The sequence below is a fragment of the Salmo salar genome, chromosome ssa20 (genome assembly GCF_905237065.1).
Source record: "Salmo salar chromosome ssa20, Ssal_v3.1, whole genome shotgun sequence".
Lineage (NCBI taxonomy): Eukaryota > Metazoa > Chordata > Actinopteri > Salmoniformes > Salmonidae > Salmo > Salmo salar.
The window spans coordinates 61647585-61660760 of NC_059461.1; the positions used below are offsets into that span (position 1 = coordinate 61647585).

Below are 13176 nucleotides of genomic sequence, written 5' to 3' on the forward strand. Positions count from 1 at the left end.
ACAGTATAGAGCGAGAGACGGGGCTATGTGGAGTGGAAGTGTGCGCGGGACGTGGTCTGTGTGTGGACAGATGGAGAGACAGACAGAGAGGACGACCTATGGACTAGGGACTCACTGGGCACAACAGAATCACATGCTGCTCGTTTGGGTTGGTGGTTGGAGACATTCAGTATCCAGATCAGGAGGCACGGTTCACACTCAGACTTAGCTGTGTTCACTTCCTCAGGCGTAGCCATTTGGTTTTTACCCAAACACGAAACAGCTTTATTCATTTGTTAGGGCAATAGTTTATTAGTAGAATGCAGTAAAGGGTAGTAGTGTGGAGATACAGACGGTGTGTCTATCTATAATCATACACAACAGAGATGTACATAAAAGTCCAATGTGTAGCCTACACACCGATGGACTACAATGTCTACATAGGCTGGCTGTGTAGCGGTAAGAGCCTACAACAGGGTGTACAGTACTAACCGTAGGATAGGACCTGTGAGTACAGAGATAATTATAGTTTAAACAAAGCCCTGCCACCTCCCCTTCCTCCCTCAGTATAAATAATTCAACACACACATCACACACTCTGCTCCTGGCTCTCCTTGTTGTGTTCATTATACACACATGGTCACACACACACACACACACACACACACACACACACACACACACACACACACACACACACACACACACACACACACACAGAGAGAGAGCCAGGGGGCTACATCATGCAAGGATGTCTTCCTCTCGTCCACAATACACGCACCCTGCATGCAGTGGTATAAAGTACTTAAGTAAAAATACTTGAAAGTACTACTTAAGTCGTTTTTTGTGGGTAACTGTACTTTACTATTCATATTTGACAACTTCTACTTTTACTTCACTACAATCCTGAAGAAAATAATGTACTTTTTACTCCATACATCTTCCCTGACACCCAAAAGTACTCATTGCATTTTGAATGCTTAGCAGGAAAGGAAAATTGTCCAATTCACACCCTTTTTTTTGTTGCCCTTTTTCCGGAAGCCAGCCGCACCAATGTGTCGGAAGAAACACCTGGCGACCTGGTCAGTGTGCACTGCGCTCGGCCCGCTACAAGAGTCACTAGTGCGGGATGAGACAAGGACATCCCTGCCGGCCAAACCCTCCCTAACCCGGACGACGCTGGACCAATTGTGCGTCACCCCATGGACCTCCCGGTCGCGGCCGGCTGCGACAGAGCCTGGACTCGAACCCAGAGTCTCTGGTGGCACAGCTAGCACTGCTATGCCTTAGACCACTGCGCCACCCGGGAGGCCCCAATTCACACACTTATCAAGGGAACATCCTGGGTCATCCCTATACTGCCTCTGATCTGGAGGACTCACTCAACACACAAGCTTAGTTTGTAAATTATGTCTGAGTGTTGGAGTGCGCCCCTGACTATCCATAAATTTGCTTAATATAAGAAATTAGAAATGATTTATACTTTTACTTTTGATACTTAAGTATATTTTAACAATTACGGGTATTTTTTATACTTAAGTATATTTAAAACCAAATAGTTTTAGACTTATACTCAAGTAGCATTTTACTGGGTGAATTATACTTTTACTTGAGTCATTTTCAATTAAGGTATGTTAAATTTTACTCAAGTATGACAATTGACTACTTTTTCCACCACTGACTGCATGCACACGCACACACACGCATTCATCTATAGGTGTGGGCCACAAAAGTGACAAACACAGACTTCTCCTTATGCTTAGACTTTAATGTCTCTACAGACACTCAACATTAGATCAACACTGACCATGTCCATATATTATACAGTCCATCAATGTCCATATAGTGTTATAATGTCATCACGTAATGTAAACAATGCAACAATGTTACTGTACAGCAATTTTAACATTAACGTGCATACAGCACAGGACAGCATGGAAACAGACGTTACAAATATCACGGCTATGGAAGAATATCCCAAATAGATTTGAACGTTGTCGGCGACAGTCAAAACAAAGCACTCCTGGTCTGGGTGTGAGAGGGACTTAGATAGCATATCTCTCTACCATTAACACATTAACAACAGGACAGGAGTGATGGAGGTATACATCTGGCTGTACACTGACAGTACAGAACATTAGGAACACCTGCTCTTTCCATGACATAGACTGACCAGGTGAATCCAGGTGAAAGCTATGATCCCTTATTGATGTCACTTGTTAAATCCAAATCAAATCAGTGTAGATGAAGGGGATTTTTAAGCCTCGAGACAATTGAGACATGGATTGTGTATGTGTGCCATTCAGAGGGTGAATGGGCAAGGCAAAAGATTGAAGTGCCTTTATGGTAGTAGGTGCCAGACGCACCGGTTTGAGTGGGTTAAGAACTGCAACGTTGCTGGGTTTTTCCACACACAACTGTTTTCCGTGTGTATCAAGAATTGTCTACTACCACCCAAAGGACATCCAGCCAACTTTGCACAACTGTGGGAAGCATTGGCGTGAACATGGGCCCTGTGGAATGCTTTCGACACCTTGCACAGTCCATGCCCTGATAAATTGAGGCTGTTCTGAGGGCAAAAGGGGGTGCAACTCAATATTATGAAGGTGTTCCTAATGTTTTGTACACTCAGTGTAGTGTTGGAGAGAGAAGGGGGGTATATTTTGACAGAGGGAGGAGAGTGCTACTCTCATACATAGGTCATCTCCACATAGCCCTGACCTTCATGTGCACTACTAACCGCCTTTGTCAAAAAGAAAAGAAAAACACATGTTCTGCTCATAAGCCATACTATATTATGTGCCTTGTTCCCAGCCCCTAAAGGCAAACGCTGTTCAGTGTTCACTGTGCCTACCCATATCTAGCAATACAACACATCCAGAACACAATGAGAGAGGCAGCCGGGGCCACTTTCACTCTCACAGTTTCTCTCAGTATACAGCTGCAGGCTGGTAGTACACTGACACTGCACTGACCTGTCGGCCATTTTGGGGTCAATCTCAGCTGACATGGAGTCGACTGTGTCTATAGGCTCCTGAACACAACTTTGGACTGCTGCAACCAGTGTGCTTTTTTACAGTGGGGTTCGCAGGGTCTCTTCTAGTGGTCCTACCCTTATGGCAGACAGACAGACAGACAGACAGACAGACAGACAGACAGACAGACAGACAGACAGACAGACAGACAGACAGACAGACAGACAGACAGACAGACAGACAGACAGACAGACAGACAGACAGACAGACGTCCTCTGTACTCTATGGAACCACCCAGCGCTGGCCCGTGGTCCTCTCCTCCATCTCTCCTATCGCCATTCCTCTTCACTCTCTCACAGTGATGGCAAATCAATAAAGGAAGTGGAGGGAGGAGATGGTGGAATGGAAATGCATGCTTTAGAATATAAAAGGAGAGCAAAATAAATCAAAATGACAAATAAATATAAATACGGGCAGAGCGGGCCTCCTTTAGGATATACCTGCAGAAAACAAAACACAAACAAAAACAATTGTGTTTTAAATTTCTTCTCCTTTGTTGTTTTTTTTAAGCAGCATGCAAATCCATTCCATCATTTTACTGAGCTATTGTTTTGGCGGGGGCGGTGTCAAACTGAGTGACGGGTACATGCAGCCTATCAGAAGCCTAGTAGATAGAGTCTGGACACGCCTCTTTAGTGTATCCAAGGCCAGGCACACCTTTCACTGTTTCCAAGCCAAGTGAAAAAGAAAAGTGATTTCTTTCAGTTCTTCTAAATGACCCATTCGGCTGACGATGATGCCTTCTGAATAAGAGAGGCAAGGCACCGAGGAGACAGGACAGCAACCTGTACCAGCTCAGCTCAGAACCAGGAATAATAGACACTGTACCATAGACTCAAACTACACACACAAAGGACGCACAAATACACCGTTTTAGGATGTAAAAAATACACAGGCTCTGACTGGCATCAGGGTAACTGTTGTACTTAAGCAATAAGACCCGAGGGGGTGTGGTATATGGCCAATATACCACGGCTAAAGGTTGTTCTTATGCACAAACCAACGTGGTTAGAGCCCTGAATGCTGCATGGTATACCACGGGTATGCCAAAACATTTATTTTTACTGCTCTAATTACGTTGGTAACCAGTTTATAATAGCAATAAGGCACCTCAGAGGTTTGTAGCATATGGTCAATATACCACAGCTAAGGGCTGAATCCAGGTACTCCGCATTGCTTCGTGCTTAAGAAAAGCCCTTGGCCGTGGTATATTGGCCATATACCACACCCCCTCTGGCGTTATTGCTTAAATATATAATGTCATAGCAGTGACGACTCGAAACTCAAATGCAAATTGGGAAAACCTTTAGTACAGTATTCATGTGTTTGTGTTTATGTTTATGTGTTGGAGTGGAGTGGATACACACTCATGTGTTTATGTGTTGGAGTGGAGTGGATACACACTCATGTGTTTATGTGTTGGAGTGGAGTGGATACACACTCATGTGTTTATGTGTTGGAGTGGAGTGGATACACACTCATGTGTTTATGTGTTGGAGTGGAGTGGATACACACTCATGTGTTTATGTGTTGGAGTGGAGTGGATACACACTCATGTGTGACTGGTTGTGTCGCTGAGTAACGCAAAAGTGTGTGTGTGTGTTGCAAGTAGTGGTCTGTGCTGCCTGTCTGTCAGTGGTCTAATTGTGAGCAGGTCCTGTGTGTGTGTGTGTGTGCGTGTTTGTGTGTGTGTGTGTTTGTCTGTGTGTGTGCGCGTGTGCCTTCTGTCTGTGTGTGTGCGTACGTGCCTTCTGTCTGTGTGTGCGTACGTGCCTTCTGTCTGTGTGTGTGCGTACGTGCCTTCTGTCTGTGTGTGTGCGTACGTGCCGTCTGTGTGTGTGCGTACGTGCCGTCTGTCTGTGTGTGTGCGTACGTGCCGTCTGTCTGTCTGTCTGTCTGTGTGTGTGCGTACGTGCCGCCTGTCTGTCTGTCTGTCTGTCTGTCTGTCTGTCTGTCTGTCTGTCTGTCTGTCTGTCTGTGCGTATGTGCCGTCTGTCTGTCTGTCTGTCTGTCTGTGTGTGTGCGTACGTGCCGTCTGTCTGTCTGTCTGTGTGTGTGCGTACGTGCCGTCTGTCTGTCTGTCTGTACGTGCCGTCTGTCTGTCTGTCTGTACATGCCGTCTGTCTGTCTGTCTGTCTGTCTGTCTGTCTCGTCTGTCTGTCTGTGCCGTCTGTCTGTCTGTGCCGTCTGTCTGTCTGTGCCGTCTGTCTGTCTGTGCCGTCTGTCTGTCTGTGCCGTCTGTCTGTCTGTGCCGTCTGTCTGTCTGTGCCGTCTGTCTGTCTGTGCCGTCTGTCTGTCTGTGCCGTCTGTCTGTACGTGCCGTCTGTCTGTACGTGCCGTCTGTCTGTACGTGCCGTCTGTCTGTACGTGCCGTCTGTCTGTCTGTCTGTACGTGCCGTCTGTCTGTCTGTCTGTACGTGCCGTCTGTCTGTCTGTCTGTCTGTCTGTCTGTCTGTCTGTCTGTGCCGTCTGTCTGTCTGTCTGTACGTGCCGTCTGTCTGTCTGTGCCGTCTGTCTGTCTGTCTGTGCCGTCTGTCTGTCTGTCTGTGCCGTCTGTCTGTCTGTCTGTACGTGCCGTCTGTCTGTCTGTCTGTCTGTCTGTCTGTCTGTGCCGTCTGTCTGTCTGTGCCGTCTGTCTGTCTGTGCCGTCTGTCTGTCTGTGCCGTCTGTCTGTCTGTGCCGTCTGTCTGTCTGTGCCGTCTGTCTGTCTGTGCCGTCTGTCTGTCTGTGCCGTCTGTCTGTCTGTGCCGTCTGTCTGTCTGTGCCGTCTGTCTGTACGCGTGCCGTCTGTCTGTACGTGCCGTCTGTCTGTCTGTCTGTACGTGCCGTCTGTCTGTCTGTCTGTACATGCCGTCTGTCTGTCTGTGCCGTCTGTCTGTGCCGTCTGTCTGTCTGTCTGTACGTGCCGTCTGTCTGTCTGTCTGTCTGTACGTGCCGTCTGTCTGTCTGTCTGTCTGTACGTGCCGTCTGTCTGTCTGTCTGTCTGTACGTGCCGTCTGTCTGTCTGTCTGTCTGTACGTGCCGTCTGTCTGTCTGTCTGTACGTGCCGTCTGTCTGTCTGTCTGTACGTGCCGTCTGTCTGTCTGTCTGTACGTGCCGTCTGTCTGTCTGTCTGTACGTGCCGTCTGTCTGTCTGTCTGTACGTGCCGTCTGTCTGTCTGTCTGTCTGTCTGTCTGTCTGTACGTGCCGTCTGTCTGTCTGTCTGTCTGTCTGTCTGTACGTGCCGTCTGTCTGTACGTGCCGTCTGTCTGTCTGTCTGTACGTGCCGTCTGTCTGTCTGTCTGTACGTGCCGTCTGTCTGTCTGTCTGTCTGTACGTGCCGTCTGTCTGTCTGTACGTGCCGTCTGTCTGTCTGTACGTGCCGTCTGTCTGTCTGTACGTGCCGTCTGTCTGTCTGTACGTGCCGTCTGTCTGTCTGTACGTGCCGTCTGTCTGTCTGTACGTGCCGTCTGTCTGTCTGTACGTGCCGTCTGTCTGTCTGTCTGTCTGTACGTGCCGTCTGTCTGTACGTGCCGTCTGTCTGTCTGTCTGTCTGTCTGTCTGTCTGTCTGTCTGTCTGTCTGTCTGTACGTGCCGTCTGTCTGTCTGTCTGTCTGTCTGTCTGTCTGCGGACGTCTGTCTGTCTGTCTGTCTGCGTACGTGGCGTCTGTCTGTCTGTCTGTGTGTCTGTGTGTCTGTGTGTGTGTGTGTGTGTGTGTACAGGCCTGTATGGATAATGAGTGCAGTGTGCAGCAGAGCTCTTATTTGCCCATCTTAACTCAATTAAAATGAAATGAGGGAGCAGCAGCTCTGACCCCTACGTGAACTACTGCTCTGCTCCCATCTCTCCCCTCCTCAGATGAGTCTGGCAAGCCAACGCAGCCCCCACATGCCCCCCACATACCCCCCACATACCCCCCACATGCACCGCCTGAGTGTGAGAAAGAGAAGTGGTGGGTATGGCATGTCTAGCTGATCTTTAAACACATGAATGGTCACACACCGACACACATCAACACTAAGTCAGAGTTGGGATCAGTTCCGTTTAAATCCCAGTCAATTCAGGACATACATTGAAATTCCAATTCCAATTCTCTTCAATTCTTTTCAATTAGGAATATTTGAAAAGTGGAATTAGAAATGGAATTTGGTTTACTTTCTGAATTGACTGGAATTGAAATGGAATTGATCACAACCCTGCTAAATCTCCCTCACATCATCAGCTATGCAAAGACCAGTGCTTCACCGAGTGCTTTGCTTTTGTTAGCTTAAAGTTCAACGTTGCTTCTGCTCTCTCTGTCCTTCTCACACTACCAGCTGGCAGTCACACAGCAGTCCAGTGTGTCTGTGTCTGGGTTGAGCGCCATTCCGATAACACTGAGGAAGAGAGGAAGAAAGGGGGGATACACAGGAAGAGGGTCGGCAGTAATGTGCATTGACAATTAAGAGAGGAAGACGACGTGTGTGTGTAAGAGAGAAAGCCCAGATTATAAAGAACCCGTGTTTAACATGCACCGGCATGTCACAGGAAAAGGGAAAGTTGAGCTTGGGTAACCGCAGGAAACTAAACTAAAAGTGTGTGGTGCGTGTTAGTTATGTGTGGGGCCCAGTCCTGTAGCGATACTAAGTACATTTTTGGCCCCAAAAACATTGGACTAGGCAAGGAGAAATGCTTCAAATCAGTATGAAAGTGATGGAGAATTGTAGAAGCACAACAAAGTATACTAAGTATAGTATAATATTTGGCCTCCATAGAGACTGCAGCGTTTCTAGTGACATGAAGACCAGACACCTGGTCAGTCCGCTCCGTTCTACACAGACAAACAGAGAGAGAAACCAGGCAGCTGTACTTCAACAAAACAACCACAACCAATCCCTTGACCAGGACCATCACACCACTTGTGTTTAAGGAGGTGACAAACAGCATCACCCATCCACCCCACAATAAAAATGCTAAATATGTCTGTCTGTCAGTCTGTCTGTCTGTCTGTCTGTCTGTCTGTCTGTCTGTCTGTCTGTCTGTCTGTCTGTCTGTCTGTCTGTCTGTCTGTCTGTCTGTCTGTCTGTCTGTCTGTCTGTCTGTCTGTCTGTCTGTCTGTCTGTCTGTCTGTCTGTCAGTCTGTCAGTCTGTCAGTCTGTCAGTCTGTCAGTCTGTCAGTCTCTGTCTGTTCTCTCTCTGTCGATCTGCGTCTCCCTTTGTCGATCTGCGTCTCTCTTTGTCGATCTGCGTCTCTCTTTGTCTGCGTCTGTCAGTCTGTCAGTCTCTGTCTGTCAGTCTCTGTCTGTCAGTCTCTGTCTGTCAGTCTCTGTCTGTCAGTCTCTGTCTGTCAGTCTCTGTCTGTCAGTCTCTGTCTGTCAGTCTCTGTCTCTCTGTCTCTGTCTCTCTGTCTCTGTCTCTCTGTCTGTCTATATCCCTGTCTGTATGTGTGTCTGTCTGTCTGTCTGTCTGTCTTTGTCAGTGTCTCTCTGTCTGTCCTCTCTCTGTCGATCTGTGTCTCTGTCAGTCTGCGTTTGTCTGTGTGTCTGTCTGTCTGCGTCTGTCTGTCTGCGTCTGTCTGTCTGTGTCTCTGTCTGTGTCTCTGTCTGTGTCTCTGTCTGTGTCTCTGTCTGTGTCTCTGTCTGTGTCTCTGTCTGTGTCTCTGTCTGTGTCTAAAAACAAAAGTATGATGGCTTCTCAACCATCTTTTCAGAATGCAAAAGCTGATTGCTGCAGAAAATGTTCTGCTAGTTTGTGGAAACAGATTTCTTAAAGAGCGGGGGCATTTATTTTCATAACAGGTACACAGACAACAACAACACACAGCCTGACCACCATTCCTCATTCACCGTGCTCCAGATAGAAGGACAGAACCTGCTGCTCTCTAATAGAATCATGAGCGGGAGCGGAGCGGGTAGAGACTACGGACCACAAGTGAGAGGAATGCGATAGAGACTATATTAGCACAGTACAGTGGTGCGATGGACACTACATTACCGACGCTCACTAGGCTCATGTTTATGGAGGATAGAGGAGGGAGCTGTAAGAACCATTAGTGTCAATATGCTCATGTCCCCTCCAGAACGTCAGGCTGGCCCAGTGGCCGTTACTGCTCCAGGTCTGGTGAACACTAGAATACCATTAACAGATAACATACTAAGAGCCTTGAATAACATTCAGTGACTTAAACAGAGTCAGTGTTTATCTGCGTCTCAAATGGCACCAATTCCCTACATAGTGCATTATTTCTGACCAGGGCCCTAAGGGCATAGGGGGCCATTTCAGATGCAGGCAGTGTATGGGTGTTAGTGTTCAAAAGTTCAGCGCCTTGCTGCATGCTAATGGTCCCAGCTTTAAAGGCTAGGGGAGTGAGGGAGCTAGCAATGGTGAGGCTAGCATTGAAGCTATAGTCATGGGACTAACAGTGGGATAGCATTAAACCAACATGGGTTGAAAACTGACCTTTCGTGTTGGGCTGGACAAAAAGCCTGCACACCCAGTAGCTATCCAGAACTGGAGTTGGACTCTATCCGGTCACATCTCTCTCCTCCCTTTCCCGACCCCAGTTCTATAGTTCCGTGACACATTTCTACTTTCAGTCTCTCTGCTGTCATTGGGTGATCCCTGTGGTGACACCTCTGGAATCTACAGTAAATGAACCACCTTTGTCTCACCCTGCCTCATTTACCACTGGGAAATAGAGCAGAGACACTGACATGTCAATGGCAGGGTGTGTGTGTGTGTGTGTGTGTGTGTGTGTGTGTGTGTGTTCCCAGATTTAATAACCAACAGAAAGATCAGTAATTGGGTGATGACTGATCAGTGAAACTGTCACGATCTCACACTGATGTAAACTGACAAAAATAAGGTGCTTTCAGCAGCAATGTCAGCAGTGTCTGGCCCTGTGATGTGAGTTAAATACTCAAACTCTTTTAATTGCATCTTTACTGTGCCTCTTGTACTATGTTTTCCAGCCATATTGGTTCTCTCTCTATCATAACTATATATACAAAAGTATGTGGACACCCCTTCAAATTAGTGGATTCGGCTATTTCAGCCACACCCATTGCTGATAGGTGTATAAAATCGAGCACACAGCCATGCAATCTCCATAGACAAACATTGGCAGTAGAATGGCCTTACTGAAGAGCTCAGTGACTTTCAACGTGGCACTGTCATAGGATGCCACCTTTCCAACAAGTCAGTTGGTCAAATTTCTGCCCTGCCCAAGCTGCCCCGGTCAGCTGTAAATGCTGTTACTGTGAAGTCGAAATGTCTAGGAGTAACAACAGCTCGGCCGTGAAGTGGTAGGCCACACAAGCTCACAGAATTGGACCGTTGAGTGCTGAAGCGCGTAAAAATCATCTGTCCTCGGTTGTAACACTCACTACCGGGTTCCAAACTCCCTATGGAAGCAACGTCAGCACAATAATTGTTTGTGGGGAACTTCATGGGTTTCCATGGTCGAGCAGCCGCACACAAGCCTAAGATCACCATGCACAATGCCAAGCGTTGGCTGGAGTGATGTAAAGCTTGACTCCATTGAACTCTGGATCAGTGGAAACGCGTTCTCTGGAGTGATGAATCATGCTTCACCATCTGGTAGTCCGACGGACGAATCTGGGTTTGGCAGATGCCAGGTGAACGCGATCTGCCCCAATGCATAGTGCCAACTGTAAAGTTTGGTGGAGGAGGAATAATGGTCTGGGGCTGTTTTTCATGGTTTGGGCTATTCGCCTCTGTGCTTCCATCTTTGTGGCAATAGTTTGGGGAAGGCCCTTTCCTGTTTCAGCATGACAATGCCCCCGTGCACAAAGCGAGGTCCATACAGAAATGGTTTGTCGAGATCGGTGTGGAAGAACTTGACTGGCCTGCACAGAGCCCTGACGTCAACCCCATCGAACATCTTTGGGATGAATTCGAACGCCCACTGCGAATCAGGCCTTATCGCCCAACATCAGTGCCCGACCTCACTAATACTCGTGGCAGAATGGAAGCAAGTCCCCCCAGCAATGTTCCAACATCTAGTGGAAAGCCTTCCCAGAAGAGTGAAGGCTGCTACAGTAGCAAATGACAATGATTTTGGAATGAGATGTTCAACGAGCAGGTGTTCACATACACTACATGGCCAAAAGTATCTCTAATACAGCCAGCTTACACTACTATTATACCGTGTAGTAAGACTCTTGCCCCAGCCTAGCTCCCTTGGCCATGGCCAGATGCTCTGAGCTTGCCCCACTGCTCGGGGCCATGTTAGCCTTGCATGACAGCCAGCCCTAAACACACAGCCGGACAGATGGGTGAAGAGGTGGGCCGCGTCATGTGTGAAGTGAAAGGAGTGAGGGGAATGTGTGTCTTGCTTTTGAATAAGTCAAGAGGAGAGATGGTTCATGCAAGTGGGTGTGTGTGTGTGTACCTTTCTTAGCTGCTTATGAGGGTGAGCCTCTTGGCAGAATTTAATGAACCAAGAACGACCTTGATCAGCAGCAGAGAACAGAGAACATAGGGCACCCCCCTTCTCCATCCATCCCTCCCTTTTTCTCCCCCCTCCTCCTCTTGCCAGCCTCACATTCATCAAGTGTGTGTTTTTGATCTCCCAGCCACATCACACATGTGCCCTCCAATCAGCCTCCACCGCCTCGAGGGCTTTCACTGGCTGCACAGCTCAGTGCGCGCACGCACGCACGCACGCACGCACGCACGCACGCACGCACGCACGCACGCACACACACACACACACAAGACTTCAGCAGGCACCATTTATCACATTCAGCTTTTGATTAGGTTTGGGCACAGTTCATGCAAAAAGGCCATTACCAGGATAAATGATTTGAAAGGGAGGAAGACAAAGAACGAGAAAGAGGGAAAGAGAGAGAGAGAGAGGGTGAGAGAGAAGGTGAGGGAGAAATAACATTGCCCTTTGCTTTACCCTTTCCTACAGTACATGCTTCCTCAACAACTGCTGCCTAGGGACGTTAAAACTAAAAGGGTTCCCTAACACTTCATAACTCCATGTTAAATGAAACAACTACGACTAGAGTAGCAGAGTGGTGAGGAACGGAAAAAGAGGGCTCTACCGAATCCCCCATCCCATCTCGGCCTCACCTGCCGTCTTTAGACGTCGGCATGGCGACGGGTCATTTGTGGACTTACATTTTGAGAAGTTATTACTCCCTTGTGCCCCGCCCAACAACACTCAGGTTACCAAGAGACCAACAGGATTTGAGGATCTTCTCCCAGGCTGCGTCCCAAATGCCACCCTATTCCTTACATAGTGCACTACTTTTCACCAGAGCCCTAGTCAAAAGAAGTTAACTTTGTAGTGAACAGGGTGCCATTTGGGAAGAAACCTCTGTTCTGGATTGCTTCCATCATCTGCTTCACGATGATGAAGTTTTACCCTGCTAAACTAAATGTCTGGCCTGCCGAGGCAAACTTTCACATACACAAACCTTCAACTTGATCGCTCGCTCTCTCGTGCGCAAACCTCTCTCTCTCTCTGTGTGTGTGTGTGTGTGTGTGTGAGAAAAGGCACTTTTTATGTTTGGGTTTTTACAGTGCAAAAACAAAGCGACAGCAAAAAAATGGACGGGAGGTGACCACACACAGACACTCCAAAGACTCTCTTCAGCCTGCCAAATGACAAAACCAGGCCACACCATTTCAATTATGGGGGAGATATTCGATAATAAAAATGCTCACGATGTAGTCTTTACGAGATGAACCCTTCCGCTGAACCCTTCACCAAGAAACAGAACACAGAGACAGACAAACAGAGAGACAGAGAAAGGGAGTGGGAGAGAGAGATAAAGAGACAGAGAGACAAAGAGAGAGACAGAGACAAAGAGAGAGACAGAGACAAAGAGAGAGAGAGAGAGAGAGAGAGAGAGAGAGAGAGAGAGAGAGAGAGAGACAGAGAGAGAGAGAGAGAGAGAGAGAGAGAGAGAGAGAGAGAGAGAGAGAGAGAGAGAGAGAGAGAGAAAGAGAAAAAGTACTTCTTCCTCTCATTTCATGTGGTTACAAAACTTCCAGTAAATGTAATGAGCTAATTGTGGCTTTTTGTAGTGGACTCCTTTTTTGTTGTTGTTCCATGTGTGTTATTCTTTAGAGTCTCTAAAGCATTTCAGTTTGTCATTACTGAGGTTAACAAAAGGCGAGTTGGAAATCCAGGGTATTATTTATGCTAAACGGAGAAAGATGGCGGC

The 13176-nt window shown here is 47.6% G+C and overlaps 1 protein-coding gene across 6 annotated transcripts in view; it reads right to left on the bottom strand.

The window, feature by feature from the left end:
* LOC106581027 (BCAS3 microtubule associated cell migration factor) overlaps positions 1 to 13176 on the bottom strand; it is a 338435-nt gene that overhangs the window by 133611 nt on the left and 191648 nt on the right. The window contains exon 25 of one of the 6 annotated variants that reach the window (XM_045703735.1): positions 2567 to 3454. The exons of the other annotated variants lie outside the window; for them this stretch is intronic. Within the exon in view, the coding sequence (XP_045559691.1) occupies positions 3444 to 3454 (11 nt within the window). The 3' untranslated portion in view covers positions 2567 to 3443. Of the gene's footprint in view, positions 1 to 2566; positions 3455 to 13176 lie in introns of those variants that run through there. 6 annotated transcript variants of the gene reach the window in all.